Genomic DNA, 21,192 nt, shown 5'->3' with positions numbered 1-21,192 from the left:
TAATATTTAAGTTATTTATATTCACTCTCAAAACGACGTTGTTTTAGATTAAAAAATTTAAAAATTATAATGAAAAAACTATTATAACTCTTAAATAAATTATAATTACAAAAATACCTTGATTTTTGTCCTAAAATGATATCATTTTGGACTTAATATAAATAACTTATTTACATTGATCACAGAAAAAATGAACCAAAAAAATTATTGTTCCGTTCATCCAATAAAGGAAAGACTGATTAAGGTTTCCAGTACTAAACATAATTATTTTATTTATTTATGTATTTATTTTATCAATTCAAGTATATCATTAATTCACAAGTTGAGGAGAAGTACATCACTACAAGTATTAATAATTCTTTATCTTGCTTTATGCATTTGCATTTTGTATATAAATCATAATTTGCGATATAGATTTTTTTTTATTTAAATATGATCACGTGAATAACAACCAATAATTAAAATAATTATTTTTCTTCTTCAACTTAGGAACTTTATCGCCAAAATTGTAATCGTTGATTTGTTAATGAATTGCTTAAATGGAAACATCAAGGATCCTTTCCCTTTATTTATTGAAAATTTTCCGACTCTTATTAGACGTAAGAGATGCACAGTTGATGCTAAAATCTCCTTGGTCCATACCCAATATTAGAGTTTGAAGATTGACTGACATGTGCGTTCGGATACATTTCTCACCCGTATTTAAACTCGAAGAACTTTTACAAACCTATGTATACTAGCCCCAAATTTCAAAGTTATATGTTACATATCAAGAATGAAGAAATTGAAGATTTGATAAAAGAATGGAGAAAAATGAAGTTACTGATTACACAGCTATTCTTCTTGGTATATATATATGACCCGAGAAGGAATAGAAGAGAAACTAACTCTATGATTAACTAACTAAAGCTAAGCTTAACTCTAACTAATCTAATAACAGAAAATTAACTCTAGTTACAACTGATAAGTTAACAAACTGAGAGTCCACGTGTAGTAACTGAATTAAGTTGAGTCCACGTGTTGTGACTTAAATAAGCTGAGTCATTCCCCTTCCTTGCATCCACTCAGCACCGTTGGATCTGTGTTTTCTTCAATGGTGGATGTTATCATTACATTCTATTTCTAAGATATGAGATTTGGAGTAGCATATCGAAAAAATAAGAATCTGGTGTTGGATTTAAATCTCATGAGCTAATTTTTGGGTGAGTTTCTCCTGAGGTTTGTATCATTATAATTTTTATATTAAATAATTTATTATTACTTTTTATATTTGTAAGGATATTAAGAAAATATGTGAAATATACATAGGCTCTTACTGATATCTAAACACGAAGTTGTCTTTCATTTCCATATAACTATATGTATCTGTTCAAAAGTATATTTTATTACTCATACCTTCATTTAAATATAGTAAATAAATCGATATACGAGTAACTTATTATACTCATTCGCATATCTAACTCGCTAAAGTTTTTCCTCCAAAGCTGGTATACTTATTACCTGACCAAGAAAATGGACAGTTTATTTAAAAAGCTACGTGTAAATTAAAAAATAAATAAATCAAAAGGGTATATATCAAATGAGTCAAACAACAGAATCGCGCAGGATACTAATTGTGACCGTTTAAACATATTTATTAATAAAAATATATTTTAAAGTGAATAAATAAGGGCATATTTAACCTTAGATTTTTTTTTTTTTTGGTAAGCTAACCTTAGATTATTTATTAAGTTAAGATTATACGTACTTTATTCAATAAAGTGGTAAAACATAATCTAAATTTTCTTATTTATCCTTAGTTTATTTAGCAATTGTCTTATTTAAAGTCTGACGTTTTAATTTATTATTGCACACAATCCTGATCGGTTGAATACTTGAATTTATATAAGTCAGATTTTGATATCAAATTTGAATAATGCCTGGGCTCTTGTTGAGTTGCTCACTTGCTCTAAAAGCAAATTTCGGCCCAAACTGAGGGCAATTTAATTCTATTATCTTTTTTAAATTAAAATTTATATTACTTATTGTAATCATGTAATGTAACAACCATTTAGGATTATTACTAAAGTTATTATCTTTCAATTTCATCGTTAGATCGATTACGTTAATTCGTTATATTTATTTCCATCTTTGTATGGTTATGATTCCCCATATTTAATGTGAAATCATTAAATATGAGAAATCATAACCATAGAAAGATAAAAATAAATATAAAGTATTAAATTTGGAAAATCATAATTATACAAAGATGTAAATAAATATAACCGTTGGATCCACATAATCGATCGAACCGTAAAATTTATTGGTAGTAACTCTAATTGGTTGTTACAATATCCTACCCCTACTTTGAAAACCTTTTATTTTTTTCAGATTAGAAATTTAATTTGAGGCAGATATACTTGTCACAAAAAATGTTTACCACCTCTACAACCAATATAATTTTTTTTTCAATCTAACGATTATAATTTATTGAGAATTAATAATTAATTAATAAGTACAACTTAATAATTTTCAATAAAGTATAATCGTTAAATTGACAGAAATCAACCGTGATTAAATTGGTTGTAAGGGTGATAAATTTTTTTGGTAGTAAGTATATTCTTTCCTTTGGAATTTATTATTATTATTAGAGGAAGGTTATACTTACAATTTCTTCTTTTTATAACCTCTTACAACCATATCTTAACACCGTTGATTTCCGCCAATCAATGGTTATGATTTTCGCAAATTAAACTCATTAATTAATTATTAATTCACAATAAATGATAACTGTTGATTAGCGGATATCAACGGTGTTAAGATATGGTTGTATGAGGTTGTAAAAAAAAAGTTGTTATTATTATTATTATTTCTCCACCGTTTTATTCATTCAAGGGTTTGACAAAACCCTTTTATTTCACTTCCTTCCTCTGTGTCTTCTAACCCGTTTCAACGAATCTCGATCTTCAATTGGTAAAATCCTTTTTTTTTTTTTTTTTTTTTGCTCTCAGATAGGTGTTTGTTGTTACTACGGTGTCTCACTTTTAACTCTACTAACGGTGTGTTAGATTTAAACCTGCATTTCATTTTGAAGATCACTATGTAAAAATTTGAGACGTACCTATCGTTTGATAGAATGTGTAAATGAAATAGATAGCCTATATTTCCTTTCCTTTAAACCCGAAACATGGTTCTTCAATTACTATTCTTAATTGTTTTCTATTACTATTCCAATTTAGTGTATTGAAGATCAACATTATTTATTATTTATGTGTTCCATCCGATGAATCACGAAGGTGTAATATCATTTTAATAATTTTTCTCTGTTCAATTTATTTAGCCTTTCTATCATTGATCTCCTGCTCTCATCTTTGTTCATCAGCTTGAGGAGTTATGGTATAGCTACTACGATAATTAACATTGTTAATCTTTGTAAAGTGATTTCCAGTTGTTGCAGCTTTTACTTAATTCTTCCTTATTATCTTATTTTCTGTTTCTTTTTTAAGTACTTTATTTTGTGCATGATAGACCAAATGACCTGGATTTGTTACCCTTAGATCGAGAAATTGAAAGGATATTCCGAGCTAAGAGAAGAGAGCAACAAGGTTTAGCAGCAAAATAGATAGAATGGCTGAAGGAGCTGGGAATGGTGCCAATGGTGGTAACAATTTTGTTGCTATGGCAGATGACCGAGAGAGGACAATAACAGAGTATGCTTTTGAGCAAATGCTACATGGGCTGAATCCCAGTATAGTAAGGCCAGAAATCCAGGCACCACAGTTTGAGTTTAAACCTGTCATGTTCGAAATGCTCAAAATCATTGGGCATTTCAGTGGTATGTCAACAGAAGAACCTCATCTTCATCTTAGACTTTTTATGGAGGTGAGTGATTCTTTTAAGCTACCTGGAGTGACAGAAGAAGCTTTGAGATTGAAGCTATTCCCTTACTCGCTGCGGGATAAAGCTAGAGCGTGGTTGTATTATCTACCTCCATACTCTATAACCACATGGAATGACTTGGTAGAGAAATTCTTAGAGAAGTACTTTCCTTTCATGAAGTATGCCGAGCTCAGAAATGATGTTATGCATTTTCAGCAGTTGGAGGGTGAATCTTTATACGAGGCTTGGGAAAGATTTAAAAAGCTTTTGGTTAAGTGTCCTCCTCATGGACTTTCTCACAGCTGTCAAACTGCGACTTTCTATTATGGTCTAAATTGGCAAACACAATCCTTAGTAGATGCTGCTGGCAATGGTGATATCATGACTAAAACTTACAATGAGGCCTATAAGATTTTGGAGAGAATGCCAAATAACAATTACGAATGGCCGGCTGAAAGAGCAGCCACAACAAGGATTGTAGAAGGGGTTCATGAATTGGATGCAATAACAGCTTTGACTGCACAAGTGTCCTCTTTAACTAGTGTGCTGAAGTCAATGAACTTAGCTGATGGAGTAAAGGCTCAACAAAATGGAGTAGCCTCTTGCACATTTTGCGGTGGAGAAAATCTTTTTGACAGTTGCCCATCTAACCCACAATCTGCTTGTTATGTTGGGAACTTCAACAGAGGCACCAATCAGCACGCCAACACATACAATCCAAATTGGAGGCAACACCCAGAGTTCTCTTGGAATGCACAAGGGCAGAATGCAGGTCCTTCCTCAGTCCCAACCCAACCACAATATCCTCCAGGATTTCCACAGCAAGACAAACCCGAGCCCGTGGAACCATCTTCATCAATTGAGAGTTTGTTAAAGGAATATATGTCCATTATTCAAAACCAGTCAGCAATGATTCAGAGCCTAGTAGCTTCGTTGAGGAATTTGGAGATTCAAATGGATCAGCTAGCTAGTGATTTGAGCAACCAACCTCAAGGTTCATTGCCAAGTGAAACCGAGATCACGTATATATAGGAAGGATTAAAATAATGTGGGCCCAGCCTTTGCTGACTCAGCAAATCAGTTTCAACAGAATGGCGTGGGAAGGGAGGTTGAGATGGTTAAATAGCAAGGAAGGAGAAGAGTGAGGGTATCTGGAATCTTTGAGAATTGCTTGGGCCCTTTTTGGGATTGGGAGAGAGTGGAACCTCTCATATGTGTTCCACACTATCTTACTTTTTCCTGCATTGTGATTTCCTTAGTGTCACTGTAATTTCATATTTCCTGTAAGAATTGTTGTTGATGTGTCTCTGTTTGTAATCGTTTGTGCTTAAATATATGAAGGTATAATATTCAGATCCAAATTCCTGCATTAATTCCTTGAGCTCTGTTACTTAGTGGTTGGTCTGTATCAGAAGGCAATTAGCATTGCATATAGAATAGCCTAAGTCGGAAGTCTAACAAACAAAAAGAGCCCTCTTCAATCCTTGGAGAAGGAAATGGAAGAACAAACAGCACAAATTGCTTGACAGATTTTCTTACCTTGAAAAACTTTTTAAGGAACCGTTTTGCACTCTGTCAAAATGAAGAAGCCGAGCAGGAAATGTTTTTCAGGGCCTATACCAACTAAAAGTTTAGGTATCCCTTGCCTTTGGTCCGTAATTTCTGTTTAACTTTTTTTTCTTTTTCTTTTTTATCATTCCTTATAGTTATTTAGTTTTGTTTGCTCGCCAACTTCTCACATACTTCATTTTTTGTTCTTGATGTTTCTTTATATTTTTAGTTTCAATCCAAATTAAATATGACTGACTATTTCGATAAATCTATACTTTCCTCATATCATGAATATGTATGCTTGCTCTGTTTATGGCATAATCAGAATCACAGGTTATATGCATTGATCGTACTCATCTCATCTATAATTTACGATTCGTTATTTTTCTATATGGAGGACACATTTAGTCATATATGTCGCTTATCATTATTTTAGTTTTACTCCGAACTCAATAATAAGTTGAAGTTCCTGTTAGTCATGCAAAACCCAAGGAAGTTGACATATAACCTTCTAATTAAAATTAAAATAAATTATCCTGCGCACGTGAGACTCAAGCAAATTAAAACTCAATTAACTTATTGCTGCAGACGTGCTTTTCTTACCTTTTTTTGAATGGGAAATTTTACTGAAATTGAAATAATTTTATTTAATATTGAGGAGATTACTCAGATTTTTTTATAAATTACTATTTATCCCGTTACAAGTTTTTTATGTCAATAATTTTTAATTAAAAAGTATTATATATCTCGACTGGTTCTTTCCAAGGAAAAATAATATATGGGATTTGTATAATGATATATGGGAAAAAAGTTTCCGATGTTACTTTAGATAACTTTATCTAATGTTCATCGAAACGACGTCATTTCGGGGTTGAAAAATTAAAAAATTAGAGTGATAAAAACTATTATAACCCTGAAATAAATTAAAATTACTAAAACACCATGATTTCCGTCCCAAAACAACGTCGTTTTGATGAACATTAGATAAAGTTAACTAAAGTAACATCAGAAAAAACAAACTCGTGATATATTTCATTCTTTTGCATTGTTCGTAAATAATGTTTATATTTTTGTTTCTAGCTTGTAAATCAATAACTAAAATTCCCTCCAAACATCGCGATAGTCTATTTTCGATGTATTATATTTTTATTTATTCTGATGAGGTTTGATCAAGTAGCATGATTGTGTAATGGAACAAGATTAATTGGAGATAAATTGGGACAAATGTCATCGGAGCAAGAGTAGTAAAAGGAAAACAAGTTGGTGACAGGATTTATATCCCTGTGTTGAGTTGATACCATATAATCTTGAATCTCTTCAAATTTTCAAAGAAAGCAATTTTTAATTATATGTTGTTTGCATTGCAATGATAATTAATAAGAATCAAAAGCAGATTACCGAAAAAAAAAGAATAATCAAAAGCAACTGCTTTCTCATGTAGGGTTATTTTTACCATAGCTTGTATTTAACTATGAGCAATGTTGTTTCAAGTATTAAATCAATGATGGCTTACAATTCTAATTTGTGATGATAATGGTAATATATCCCCAAAAAAAAGGTACTGTCTTCGAAGAAGGCTCAAGGAAAACATGAATAAAAGGTAAAAAAATGTTATATTTACAAATTTGTTATTTACAAACTTGCCTATATATTACATTTCTCTATTTTTGTACTTCCCGAAATACATGGGCAAATTTGTAAGATTTTTTTTTTTAAATTTTGTAAATATAACATTCCTCTAAAAGGTAATAGAATAATAGTATTAAATTATTTAATGAATCTTCCCTCTCTTTTTCTACTATTCATTGTATTTTTCCTTATATTTTACGATTAAGTGTAAGAATTATTATATTGATGTAAGTTGTTCATGTCTCTATATATATAAAAGAGGTATTTTATCTAAAATTAAGAAATTTTACTGTCCATCTCGACCATTAATTTTCATCCACCTAACAGCTGTAATTTATTTAAGATTAAAAATTAATTGATTGGTATAACTTAATAAACTATCGTTGTTATATAGACAAAAATTATTGATTAAAATGAGAGATGAAGAGTAAAATTTCTTATTCTTAGACCATAGTCAAGAGATTCTTATTCATACATATATATTGGGGGACGGGTGTTGATTATCAAACCATTTCAATGTCCTTTTCAATGTTAATGTCATATGGATTTTAGTTGTCATCGACATCGACATGCATGTTGATTACCAAATGTACGTTTTGTTATTTGGTTCTATTCGTTTAGAAGTTAAAACCAATTCAATTAGTTTACTTAAAGAATATAAATTCAACAGTATAGGCATGTTGTAACCATCTTCATCCGTTTGTTTTTATTTTTTTTGGTACAATCATCCGTTTGTTTTTAGTCTTCTCTTCTTGTTTGACTTAAGCTGCAGAAGACCAAACAACTAATTGCAAACAAAATGATAACAGCAATGACAATTACGTATCGTACAAAGATACACAACCTTTTAATTTTTTGTTTAGAAACTACAAACCGTACTATATTGGAGGAAAGAACATCTCCCAATTGTTTAATTACGATATTTGAATTAGTTACAAAAATTTGGTTGAAAATCAAGAATATAGATCATTTATATAAAGTAATAATTTCAGATATTTACTACCGCGTTAGAAAGAAAATAAATAAATGAATGAATCCTTAGAAATTAGAATATGCGAAATGGCCTTTTGATGGTCGACTTTTCTCAAAGAACAATAAATAGGGTCGGCAGAGGTTATCGTCCTTGTTTGTGTCGGGCGCTCTCAAACCTTATACTAGTCAATACTATTAGGTTGGTTGGTTTGATTGCCAATTAATTGGTACAATGGTACAAAATGTTTACTCAAAAGAGTGCCATTTTTGGTTTATTTTTCCTTCAATCCTTGGCTCTTTTATTATAATTTACAACCCCATCAATTTAGTTCATCCTTATAAACTCTATTATTTTCTTATTTTCTTTAGGCAAAGTTTGATATACAAAAGACTGAAATCGTTATTTATTGTCAATTAGGGTTTATACGTCGGGTTCAATATTTCACTTATGTTTGTCGAGACTTGGTTCAATTATTAGGTTCAATTATTAGGTTTACTTCTTCTAATTAATTTGGAATAAATGTATTTTTTATGTTTAGAAAAAAAAATTATTTCTTTGTCCTCAATTATGTTTCTTAATAAAATTAATATTTCAAATTAAGAACTATTATCAAGCAAGAGAAATATATATATATATATATATATATATATATATATATATATAATCTTACTGATAATCTTATTTTCATTAATTTCATCCGACGGTTATAATTAATTAATCATGTAAATAGTTAGATACGAATAAAATCAATGAGTTAAGAATTGTTATTTTTATACTCATTCCCCATACTCAATTGATAATATTTTAGAATGAAACAAGATTAGAAATAAGTGTATTAGAAATAAGTAGTTGGAGAAAAAATGGAGACTCAGGGGCGTTTGGTATGCGGAATTTTGAGGGATTCCCGGGAAACTGAATTTTTATAAATTTTAAATTTTCAGATATTATCGTAAACTTAATGTAAAAATCATATTTTTGAAAATCGAGATTCTCGGACAAATAAAAGTTTCTCTTGTACCAAACACTTCATTAAAGTAAAAGGTCTACGGAAATTTGAAAAAATATTATCAACACACAACTTAACATTGAGAAAGACGGGAAAAAAGTGTATTGGAAAATCATTGGGAATACGTTGTAGGAACAGACTCCGAATTTGAGTATAATGTGCAAAATTTTAGGCTTATTAAACACCCAGATACATCCATATATATGTCCTACGAATTTACAAATAGTAATCCCAAATCAAAAACACAAGATAGACAACACAAAGACTAACAATTAATGAGAAAGAACAAGAAGCACCACTAAATTATATGTTGGAGAATTAAGAAAGAAAGAAAGATCATCATCACCTACGTTTTTTAGACTTGGCAGCAACTGGTTTACCAAAGAAACCACAAAAGCCACAGGTTGCTACCTTGGGAGAAGGTGGGTCCTTGGATGATGGTGCAACGTTGACCGTCCGATATGGGCGTGCTCCGGTTGATCTGCTTCTCTCCAACGTGGCAATTGATCCCTGCCTTTCATTTTCTTGTTGGTTCTCGTTCTTGTCTTTGTCTCTGAGACCACCGATTGACTTGTCATCCCACACCAACCCTGAGGAGCCTTGTCTCCTGAATGATGTTTCTGACCTCTGTAACCCATCCATCTCTCTCTCTCTCTCTCTCTCTCTCTCTCTCTCTCTTTTGAAGAGAAATTTTAAACCCCAATTAGTTATATGATGATGTTAGACTTTTGATTATTAGAGAGATGATGAGGTTGGGGGAAAATGACAAATAAAAGAATATATAAAGAAGAAAATTACTAGGGTAATCTAAATGCTAGGTTTTGTTAATCTAATCCGCTTAAGTTTTTGGAAATCTTAACATTAATTACGAATTACTTTTTTAACTTAAAATGGAGTAACATATACAGCAAGAGTTCAAAATTGTAATGTCAACAAAAAATGTAGGTAGGGTCAAGTTTTGTGTCTACACATAGGTTTCTTAGTTTTTGGAGTCTTATCTTAACTAATAATGATGCAAATCTTATCCTTGATGGGCTTTCCTAATAAGGATTAAGACTTCATAGTGATTAGGAATGTTTGTGGTTTGAATTTTGATTGATTTTAAAGTAAAAAGTGATCAAATCTAATCCAATTTTATTCGAATTGGATTGGATCGATTTTTAATTTTTTGAAAAGTTTAAAATTTCAGCAAATCACTATTTATATCAACATAAAGGCATACAAAGTTATAAATCATTGAAAAAATTCAAGTCTTCAAATTAAAATAAGTCTTAAACTCATGAAGAGTTAAAATAGAGTAATAAATAATAAAACACTAAAACAAGGTAGTTTGCTATAATAACATCCAAAATTCCAAATCTATCAAAAAACAGGATTCTAAGTCACCATATTTCTCTTTCATACTTCAGTCTTTCATAAATATTAGGGAAAATGGCATTAGCAAAATTTCAAAAATAATAAATACATAATACATTGGATCAGTTTTCATTAATTAATCTGAAAACTAATCCAATCCAATTAAATATATGCAATTTTTTTTTCAATTTTCAATTTTTCAATTTTCGATTAATTCAATTCAGTTTTTTGGTTCGGTCACTGCGATTTGGATCGGCTTGGATCAATTAATGGACACTCGTAATAATGATTCCTTGTTCAATCTAATGTAGCCGAACCTAACTTTTAGTCCTTTACTATCCAAAGTTTGCCTGGGATTGAGAGTGAGTTCATTGTAATTACGGGTGTAAATGAGCTAGGCCAGTCTACAAGGGCCTAAGGCCTAGCCTATATTAGGTTAGGCTTGACCTATTACAAATAGTCAAAAGAATAGGCCCAAACTTTTAAAAAAAATTATTTAGAAAATAGATTATAGGCTTTTTTGTACATGTAGGGCCTATAAACTTATATGTCGGCTTATATCAAAATTTTATTTTAAATAAAATTATTATTTTAATAATTTTGAATAATAAAGTAATATTATTGTAATTATTTTTTAATTCTTGAATGTTTAATAGACTTAGACATGTTAACAGGCCCTAGGCCAAGGCTTTTTATATTTTAAATATAGACCAGACCAGACATGTAATTTCGACCTACGCAGGCTAACAAGTCAGGCTAGGCCAATTTTTTTTTTTACACATGCTGGTCCTATTTAGGCTAAAGCTTAGCCTAGCCTATTTACACTCGTAGTTATCTCTAATATAAATGTAAAATTACATATCTACATTGATTTTAAAAAAAGAAAAATTGCAAAATTTCATTAGTGTTTCTCCTTTATCAGTAAATAAATCATTCTTTAAAACTCCAAATACCATGATTTTTAGATTTGAAAAAAAGAGTATACAAAACATTTTAAGAAAATTCAAATTATAAAATAAAAATAAAATTCTCAAAATGTAATGAAATTTTTTTCTTGGAATTTTTTTGACAAATTTCTCTTTATTAATGCATACATGCCAACACACTACAACTCTCCATACTCTAATTAGCGCTCCTTGAATACTCTTTGGGAAGAAATCTTTGCATTCAACTCGCACCATGTTTTCACACTGTTGTCTTTAATGTCTTTGAAAATTTCTTTTAATATACGAAGTTTTATATTTAGCTCTTTCAAAAAAATTATAATCAATTTTAAACTTGTTATCGCTTGGTCCCAAATTAGAATTTATAGCTCTTCTCCTAATTTCGGTGACAGCTCATGGCCTATTATAGGCTTTCCGGATAGCTTACAATGTTCACACTAAGATTTTGAAATTTGATTGTTTTGCCATGAAATAATCAAGAGTAAAGTTATTTTTGGGTTCTTAATAAAAATTATAGAGTCTATTTTAATTTCTTAAAAAAAATTAATTTGTGTTCTCTTTGAAATTTAAAATAGATTCAGTTAATCAAAATTATAGTCCTTTTGAAATTCAAAATAGACTTACGTTAATTCTTTTGATAGAGTAACACGAATCTATTTTAAATTTTAAAAGAACTACGAATCAACTTTTTTAAAGGGATTAAATTGGATCTTATAATTTTTGTTAAGTTCCCAAAAATACTTTATTCAATAATCAACCGCACTTCAAATTTAATTATTTTTATCATTTAATTATAGTTAAATTTATCTTTTTTTATATATGGATAGGATATTTGTTTTCCTTTTTTTTATACCTACTCATCCCTAATACTGTTGTATCAAAATTTCAAGAGGAGAGAGAAAGAGTAAAAATTAGTTAAGATTCTAATTTAACAGTATTAGAGATGAGTCGATAGCATAAACATAAAAAATATAAGTACAATATCTTATCCCCTAAATCAAATAAACTATTAGTTTTATTAGTCTCATGCTGTATGATAGAAGATATTTCTGACCGTGACGCAAACAAGCCGTGGATCCCACTAAAAAATTTAAATTAAAATAAATCCCACATTTTTTTCGAGTCAACAAGAAAAATATCTTCTCTCGTGTAACACGAGAGTAATAAAACTCATAAACTATGAGCAAATATCTTATTAATATTTTTTTAAGTACATTACTAATATTTATTTATTTTAGTCGATTATAGACTACACAAACACCTAGGGCCTATTTTACCAAGTAACCACGTAAGAATACAGTGCTCATTGTTAGGGTGTTTCCTTATGGACTTACCCAGTGAATTAGTACCACAGCTTTTTGGCCATAAAAACACACAAGTCATGTTTGATGTCATTTTTTTTTTTGTTAAACATTTGATTTCATTGATTTGGCGTATTGTCTCCAAATTAATAGAACAAAATTAGAGTTCTGTTTTCTTTTAATAACACTTCTGTAAAACCGTGACATTAGCATAACTCTTTTACTAATATGAAATTGACGATAAGATAGGAGATAACACCAGATCATTATAATTATTATGTTTGTGCCGACCTAATTATTTTTTTAAGATGAGATGGTTTTCTGGATATTTTTATAAGTTTTAAATCTTTCAGCTGATTATAAGACTAATTCTGAGTCGGGACTTAGTATCGTTAAAACCAGTGTTTTAAAACTCGAACATGTCATCGACTCGGTTGAGGTACTAGATCATTGGTTCAACCAGGTTCAACCGAATTTACTATTCACATATTAAAAAAATATAAACATATTACTTATATTAAAAATTCATATAAAAAAAACTATCAATGAGCTTTAAAAAATAAATTGGTTTTCAATGATAGCAAATATTATATACTTCTAGGCTTCTAGCTCTAGACTATATCCTAACATTGGATAAAAATTGTAATGTAAGCAAAATGTACATTTTGTGCCTTGGCATAACACAAATAAACTAAATCATGATAACAAATCATAGACATGTATATACACTAAGGAGAAAGTGTCCACTGTTGAGATGAGACCATCAGTGTTTATCTCTACCTAACTTCTTGAGATCATTATAAGATGCAACTAAATTACATAAACGAATTACACTAATCCAAAATATCTTCTCATTTTCACCTTACTTTTTAATCATATTTATCACAAAATATGAGCATGATTTAGTTCAAGAGTTCTCAAAAAGAAGAAGAAGAGAAGGTCAACCAGTCTAATCCGAGTCAACCAGCTCACCGAGTCGCCGAGTCTTGGCCGGGTCAACTGGTCCAAACCGAGTTGATTGCAGAACTGATCCAAATGATCGCTCGAATCGGAAAATCCACCGGGTCATCGAGACCCGGGTCGACCCAGTCAATTCGAACCGATTTCTCCCAAAAAATATATTTGATAGGAATTGAATCCAGATTCTCAAATATTTAATCCAACTAGATATATATTATTCATGAGTGTCAAAAAAATTGTAGGGGATTTCAAAAATCATAATTTTTCTATTAACTATTAGTTACATTAGTTAAATTAACTTACTGTAGTTTATCAAATTCCCTCGTTACAAAGAATTTAGTCCATATATATAAAAAAAAAAAAAAAAAAAAAAATTAGTCCATTGAAGAGTAAACTTTAACGTAAACTATAATTTATGCATTCTAACCTAGACGAATAAACATTTACATTAAAGTTTAAACCCAAGTAAGATTTTTGACAAATGAACTAAAACCGTAATTCAGAGTGTTCTTTTATAATCTCATGTCCTCCTTTGGCAGATATGTCATGGTTTGCAGAAAGATTAGTTGCACATCACTCAAGTGCACAACTACGAACATTCTTTAATTGCTTAAATCTGAGTTTTAAAATAAAAAGAGAATTAGTTAAGGTAGATTTTTTGAAATTAAAGCAATAAAAGCATACACTTACTCGTCGGATTATTTACCATTAAAGCCTTTCTACCATTAAAATGTTTATTTTATTCTTACATTAGTGTTCAATATTTCTTTAATTACTTTCTAATCCTCATTATGCTATTAATTCTCAAATATTTCTTTCTTTTACAATAAAATTTGTATATTTATTAAGCGTGGATCATTCCAATAACAATTGGGTTATTGGACCGGATCACATATAGTTGAACTTGATACAACGGTTATATCAAGTTCTTTGTAACATCCTGAGTGCTGACGAGGGCGGGAAGCAATCGTCAGTGCAAAAAAGCACAAACAAGAAGAGGCTCCTGGGCTTCCAACAGGGGTATATGAATGAATCGAATCGAAATCCGAAAGAGAGGGATTTCAAAGACTATACAGGTATAAGACTGCATAGTTGGAGATAGCTTATAAGAATTAATTGGTACTACCTATACCAACAAGATGTATCTACTTTTCAGTAACCCATAACAGAAGAACTCCATAGTTAAGCGTGCTTGACTTGGAGCAATTCTATGCTGAAAAGTCTCGTGTTAGTGTGTGGAAATAGTCATGGATCTTGAAAGCGGCCCGGCGTTACATTCTCAGGATATTTATTTATGGGCTATGCCCTCATAGGCACAACGGGAACCAGGCATCATCACTTAACCATTGGCTATTAGGGTGACGATAGAGTCCTAAGCTGCTAATATTACGTAGTCACGATAGAATAAGCTGTTGATATTGTGTGTCAATATTAGAGCCGGCAAAACGGGCTCGGCTCGGCGGGCTAACCCGCCCAACCCGCCAAACGGAGCGGGGCGGGCTGAGTTTTTCAACCCATCCCAAAAGCGGGGCGGGCTCATTTTTTGGCGGGTTGATGGCGGGCATAGGCGGGCCGAGGCGGGTCAGTGTAAAATAGGCTCGGGCTGGCGGGCCAACCCGCCAAACGGGGCGAGGCGGGCTGAGTTTTTCAGCCCACTTTCAAAGGCAGGGCGGGGCGGGCTGACTCATTTTTTGACGGGTTGATGGCAGGGTGGGGCCGGGCGGGCCGCCCACTTTGCCACCTCTAGTCAATATACCTGCAAGATGACATGTATACACATTATGACCACATTTCCTTAGCATTTAAGTTTTAGTAATTGGGCCCTTTGAGCCTTTCATGAACTAGGCCTTATATCCTGCGTAAGATAGGTCCAGATCAAGCTCCAACAACAAATTTTTTCTAATTTGTAAAGTGAATTATTTCTTCCAACTTAAAATCTCCAATTTTTCTTTCCTAATTTGGTTTGACCCTTTTATTTTAAATGTTGTGGTTATATTAACAATTGAAAATAATAAATAGAAGAGCTTGTTATAAAATTTTGATTTTTTACCAAAAAAAAAAAAAAATTGATTACAAAAAGTTACATATAAAAATCTAAGAGAAGAAATATTTTTAATACCAAAAAAATTCACCACCTATCTAATTATCATTGGATCAACATTTTCTCTTTCTTCATAAACTTTTCAACATGTTTTCTCTCTTTAGAAATTTTTCGGCATTCTCTCTCTCTTCGTGATCTAATTGTGAATAAATAGGTGGTTATCCCCTCTCAAAAACTAATAGAGTAAAATTTGAATAATAATTTTTCATCAATTTTAATAAAGGGGATCATTTTATATATTTTTTTTTTGTTTTTTGTTTTTGTTTTTGATAGTTGCATCATTCTATATTTAACTTTGGGCCTCTTACAGCATTAAATCAACCCTAGTTAATGAAAAAAAATATGTTTCATTTATATGCATTCTTAATGCATTAAATAATGGGTTATACTTATATAATGTTACATAAAAAACACTATTTGGTCCTACACAAACATAAAAGAAGAGAGAGAAAATGAGTTGAGGAAAGAGAAAATAAAAAATTGTGGACCCCACGTCTATTTGTTTGGGTAGGAAAATAAGCTTACATCATGTTACATAATAGATGTATTTCCCTTAAATAATTAGATTGCATATGAATCTTAAATATATATATATATATATATATATATATATATATATATATATATATATATATATTCATGCACCGATACTCAAATTCAGAAAGAAACACCAATGTACTATATATGTTTAATTTTTCGTATCCCTGCTCATTATACGGGTAGCAGTAACCATTATAAAAATCCTAAACATGGGACAATTCATCATATAAAAGAATTGACCAAGCCCAAAGCAGTGAGTACTTGTAAGCAGCTCTGTACAACTAACACAAGTAGGCCAGAATCACACAGAAAATTCATGTAAATCAGTAATCCACTCTCTAGATTAAGACGTCATTGCCCAAATCAACAAGTTCAACTAACAGAAGATATCTTTTCCAGTCAAACTCTAGTTATCTAATATCTATCTTCTTCACCTTGAGCCCTCTTAAACTTCCACTAACTAGAATGAAAACGCATCATCATCTACCAATGGCAAAAGCAGGGCCATTATATCTAGCATAGTAAAGGATGCTAGAAATCACCTCCCAGCCAATTTTATCTAGTTATCTTCGGTAAAAATATTAGTCTCTTGAAACCATTAGTCATTTTAATCCCATAATTCAATTGGCGGAGGTATTGCCATCTCTCACTCGATCCATACTCCTTTTATCCTTGAGAATTTCACTCAGAGGTTTGGGATCCTGGAAATCAGCTGATGTGATTTTAGAATGAAAATTTTCTTCAGCCTTCTTCTTCTCTTCTTTAATTTCTGCGAGAGTCTTAGGACCTGTAAATGTAGAGGACTCATGAATAAATCTCCTTTGCTTTAAAACTGGTTTCCTGGATATTTTAGATGAAAGAAACTGCCGTTTAGCTGGTTTTTCTCCATAATGATTTCTTGGCCTATGTTGCTGAGAATGCCTAAATAACTTGTGCTTATTAGTATTTGAAAGAGTTTCAACCTCTCGATTTGAGTCTATAGTGCTAAATCCCAATTGTGACGTCAATCTTCTACTTGGCCGCTGATTAATGCCATGCCTTTGATGCCTTTCCTGATTTCGAACTATCAAAGATGATGATTCACGTCTTCTTAAGAAACCTGTAGAAGGAGGACCATTAATTTCCCTACGTCTCCTCAGATGGTATCTTAGATCTAAGTTATTGTCACAAGCAGCCATCTCGCCTGACATCCGAATCCTTTTCCTGGACAAAATAGAATCTAAGATTATCTCTCTGGAATAAGCACAAACTTTTCTGCCACTACCATGAGTAAGATCTCTATCCAAATATCTGTAACCATCATATGTTTCTTGTTCATACAGAATAGCAGCTTCTGGGCACATAGTATCATACTCAACTGGATCTTTAAAATCATACCCCAAGTATTGCTCATTCAGTTCCTGATCATCCCTATCAAGCACAGGCAAATATTCAGAATCACCCTCATAACCCAAGTTCTCCAATTCATCATGAACAATAACATCAAATCCAGGGGACGATTCCCACCGCTCCTCACGCTCTATGTGACTATTTACTTGCTCCTCTAAACTCTGCTCCATACATAAATGAGATATGTTATGAACAAAGTTGTCATCTGGAAACAAAGAGTCTGACCTAGTCACTGTAGCTTCTTTACACTCAAAAGCAGATATCTCTAGGCAAGAACCTTGTTGTTTAACATTTTTGGGCAATGGTAGCTGAAGATCTTCCTTAGGCTGAAGTTTAAAATCACACAACGCCTGAGGGGAAGTTAAAGATGGATCGAAATGTGTTTCAGTTGGTGTTGATGCTACACCTGTTTTATTTTCTGATGATGTTTTGTTTTCTAGGTTGAGTGCATCATTGCCTCCATTGTCATTCTTCACAGGACTTGAAGTAAAAAAGCTATCACCAGGCCCATGCAAAAATGAGCATCTGTCACCTTTGTTGCAAAATCCATTAAAGAAAAAATAACAGGGAGCCATTGTCTTGTTTGCGGGTAACGAAGATTGTGTGGGTTCAGATTGCACTCCAGTGTTCCCATCCAATGGCTGAGAAAATGATAAAAATTAGTTGAAAGTGAAGAGAGGTAACAACTGAATGGACAGGTTATTATTAAACAAGAGCAAATAAAAAAATTGAAATGAATTTTATTTTATTTTTTTGTTTGGGGGGTTTCGGGGGAGCAGCAGAATTTAACTGTATATTAATAATGCAGTGAATTCAATGTTCCTGTTCATAAATTTATTTTTAATAATCAAATCTATTCAACCAAGTAAAATCAATTTTCCTAAGCAACGAACCCAAATCATCCACTTCTTTTCTCTCAATCTTTTCTTGCTTTTCATTTGAGTTCATCTTTGGGATAAAAGTGTTGTTAATGTTGGTATTGAAGGAACCCAAATCAAGTCAACTACAAGGTAAAAACAGTTGCAAATAATTTAGCAAAACAAGAGACAAATTACGCAAGACAGTTTTCTGCCCCATTCTCAGGTGGACAATGGGTATAACTCGGTATTTAGAAAATACAACCCATTATACTAAACACGGAGATGATAATATGATCTTGTACCTTTAATATTTTAAGAAACACAGCAAAATTGTATTTGACGGACCAAAAAATTGTATATTATTTTGTTGACAATAACATAGATGTACATATAACACACCACTGTGTCTTTGATCTGCAAACATGCATCACAAGCTACTTACAGAGAAAAACAAGAGACAAATTAAGCAGGACACTCTTTGTCCAGTGCTCTATACTATGTGTATAACTCGACATTAGAAAATACAGCCCATTTAACGAAACAGGGGTATAATAATATGATCTTGTGCCTTCAATTAGATATTTTAAGAAACACTACAAAGGTGAGGACCTAAAAATTTTATATTTGTATCTCATATAATACACCACTGTACTTTGATCTTGCATCACAAGCTACTTATAGAGGAACCACAATGCTAGAGCTGGCAGCTGTTACAAGTTACCTATAGCTATGTTGGTATTTAATTTAGTTTAACATGCCTTCATTCAACATATATTTTGAGAAATAGTTAATAGGTACACAAGCCTATCCTATCGAATGGATAAAAATACAAGAAATTGAAGAGCAAATGAAATGTGCAAATGTACATCTCCAAATCAAGACAAGCAAAATACGAACTTACAGGGTGTCTAAAAGCACAAGTTGGATTAAGGCAATTCCCGGATAACCAGTACCAGCAATCCCTCGGGTTAAGCCTCGCAATCTCATTATGCCGATACTCACATTCACCACCCTGAAAAAAGAAAGGGAAAAAAAAAACAGTGGGAAATGCATCAACATAACTAGTCCTTCAACAATTACCAAAAAAAAAAAGGCATATGAACTCCAGAACACCAAGCATTGTTCAATTCAAGAACTGGAAAATATAGACAAGGAATCTAATTTGTACGTTTACGAGGATCGAAGAGATGAAGGTAGGGTTAGAGCAAAAGGCATTATAAAACAGCGAGGGAAGGAGCAGAGAGAATTGCGAACACATGCACCACAACCGAACCGCACTACAAGATATAGGAATTGAAGGCAGGAAGGAAAGGAAATGGAGAAAAAGAAGAATTAGAAAGGTTGAAAATGAACGAACCTTCTTGCAAGTGAAGGGAGAAGCCAAGAAATAAACGCAATCGGTGTTGCGCTTCAACAAATCTTCATCCATATTCGAAGACTGAAAAGGGATTTTCAATGACGAAGGGATCAAGATTCCATCGACGTTCCAATTTGGTTCTTGCATTATCTTACCATCGATTATGGCATTGGCAGCTAGAAAGAGAAACGATTTCGTTTTGTTTCAGTGTGGACAAATGAAATTGGGTTCTGACAGAGGAAAAACTTTGGGCTCAAAGTGGGCCCATGATCCGAGAGCTCCAACATACAGAAAATAAAGAGCAAGAACGATTTATTAGTTTGATTTGATATTTTAATTTGTATTTTAGCAATAATCAGAATTTTGAACAACTTGCATTGCGCGTTTGCATGGTTAGTTTTTTACAAAAGTGCCACGTGGAAAATTTTATGCCGTCATGAATATGATGGATAATTTTGCATTACATCGGTAAACAAAGTTCATTCCTAGAGCACATCCAACTGAACATGGTTTCAGTTTTAACTGAATGTTAGTTAGTTATGCAAAACTAGATAATAGGTATTAACAAAGCACAAACTTTTATGATTTTATCTGAAGAAAAAGTGTAAAAGGTTGTCGAGTTTGATGTTTGTCTGGGCAAAGTAGAGAATTAGAGATCAACGTTGTTGGGGTTGAGAGCAACTGAGTAAGGTGGTCCGTGGCGATGTCGTAGTAGTGCGGTATCATAGAGGAAAGCCTTACTCAAGAGGGATAAAAACAGAGTGTGGTTACTTAGAAGAGTCTCACTCCTCTGAACAAGACCATTGACCTTTCTTATATTATTGCTTTTTAAATGTGAAACTAATCGTTTAACTTAAAACTAATAGTTAAATAAGCGTAATGATCAACTTAAACAAGTGTAAATTTCACGCTTGCAAGTAAAATTAACGATTATGTTTTGTATTATTAAACATTATTTTCTAAGATTATATATAAGTTAAATAATAATTATAAAATTTAATAAAATGTTATTTGTAACGCCCGACCACTTCAAGAATTAACGACTATCCCCACATACTAACACGAGACTTTTCAGTGTGTGTTTTCCTCACTCGCACACCTCCTGAGAAAGGAAAAAACACACTGAAAAGTCTCGTATTAGTATGTGAGGATAATCGTTAATTCTTGAAGTGGTCAGGCGTTGTATCATTTAAATCAAGCAAGCTTTGAAGACAAAGCAACCGGAAATGTTTGCTCTTGTGAAAAGTTAAAATCTCAATTATTATGTAAAAAAAAAGAAATCTTCTTGTAAAATATAACGAATGAATTTTCATATACTTTATAACATGTGACTCTTTGCTTCGTCACGATATTGTCGGAGGATTTTC

General features: G+C 31.9%; 3 protein-coding genes and 1 non-coding gene across 4 annotated transcripts; 1 reads left to right on the top strand and 3 right to left on the bottom strand.

The window, feature by feature from the left end:
* Positions 1–2,881: 2,881 nt before the first annotated feature.
* On the top strand, positions 2,882–5,136 carry LOC133291129 (uncharacterized). The gene is made up of 2 exons (XM_061489326.1): positions 2,882–2,952; positions 3,537–5,136. Exon 2 carries the CDS (start codon positions 3,607–3,609, stop codon positions 4,888–4,890), a length of 1,284 nt encoding a protein of 427 aa, XP_061345310.1. The 5' UTR covers positions 2,882–2,952; positions 3,537–3,606; the 3' UTR covers positions 4,891–5,136.
* On the bottom strand, positions 4,045–4,151 carry LOC133291133 (small nucleolar RNA R71). Its single transcript, XR_009748765.1, has one exon. It is a non-coding gene; the product is annotated as a small nucleolar RNA R71 (small nucleolar RNA).
* A 4,223-nt stretch (positions 5,137–9,359) lies between the features above and the next one.
* Positions 9,360–9,659, bottom strand: LOC133291070 (uncharacterized protein At1g15400). Its single transcript, XM_061489250.1, has one exon. It carries the CDS (start codon positions 9,657–9,659, stop codon positions 9,360–9,362), a length of 300 nt encoding a protein of 99 aa, XP_061345234.1.
* Positions 9,660–16,336: 6,677 nt separating this feature from the next.
* Positions 16,337–19,932, bottom strand: LOC133291117 (zinc finger CCCH domain-containing protein 34-like). Its single transcript, XM_061489313.1, has 3 exons — positions 19,826–19,932; positions 19,370–19,480; positions 16,337–18,249 (listed from the first exon to the last, which is right to left on the bottom strand). Exons 1-3 carry the CDS (start codon positions 19,895–19,897, stop codon positions 16,840–16,842), a joined length of 1,593 nt encoding a protein of 530 aa, XP_061345297.1. The 5' UTR covers positions 19,898–19,932; the 3' UTR covers positions 16,337–16,839.
* Between the last annotated feature and the right edge of the window lie 1,260 nt (positions 19,933–21,192).

Source organism: Gastrolobium bilobum, unplaced genomic scaffold (genome assembly GCF_033153095.1).
Source record: "Gastrolobium bilobum isolate Gb01-03AN ecotype WA unplaced genomic scaffold, APGP_CSIRO_Gbil_v1 utg829, whole genome shotgun sequence".
In the NCBI taxonomy this organism is placed as follows: Eukaryota; Viridiplantae; Streptophyta; class Magnoliopsida; order Fabales; family Fabaceae; genus Gastrolobium; species Gastrolobium bilobum.
Note: the sequence above shows the minus strand (reverse complement) of the source record. Positions and strands in the feature narration are given on the sequence as shown.

Bases quoted from the DNA above. Each gene is read 5' to 3' on its own strand.
- LOC133291117 (XM_061489313.1), bottom strand. From the start codon at position 19,897: ATGGATGAAGATTTGTTGAAGCGCAACACCGATTGCGTTTATTTCTTG. The intron at 19,481-19,825 runs GTTCGTTCATTT...TTCTTTTTTCAG, and splicing joins CTCCCTTCACTTGCAAGAAG to GGTGGTGAATGTGAGTATCG. The intron at 18,250-19,369 runs GTAAGTTCGTAT...TCATTTTCTCAG, and splicing joins CTTGTGCTTTTAGACACCCT to CCATTGGATGGGAACACTGG.
- LOC133291129 (XM_061489326.1), top strand. From the start codon at position 3,607: ATGGCTGAAGGAGCTGGGAATGGTGCCAATGGTGGTAACAATTTTGTT.
- LOC133291070 (XM_061489250.1), bottom strand. From the start codon at position 9,659: ATGGATGGGTTACAGAGGTCAGAAACATCATTCAGGAGACAAGGCTCC.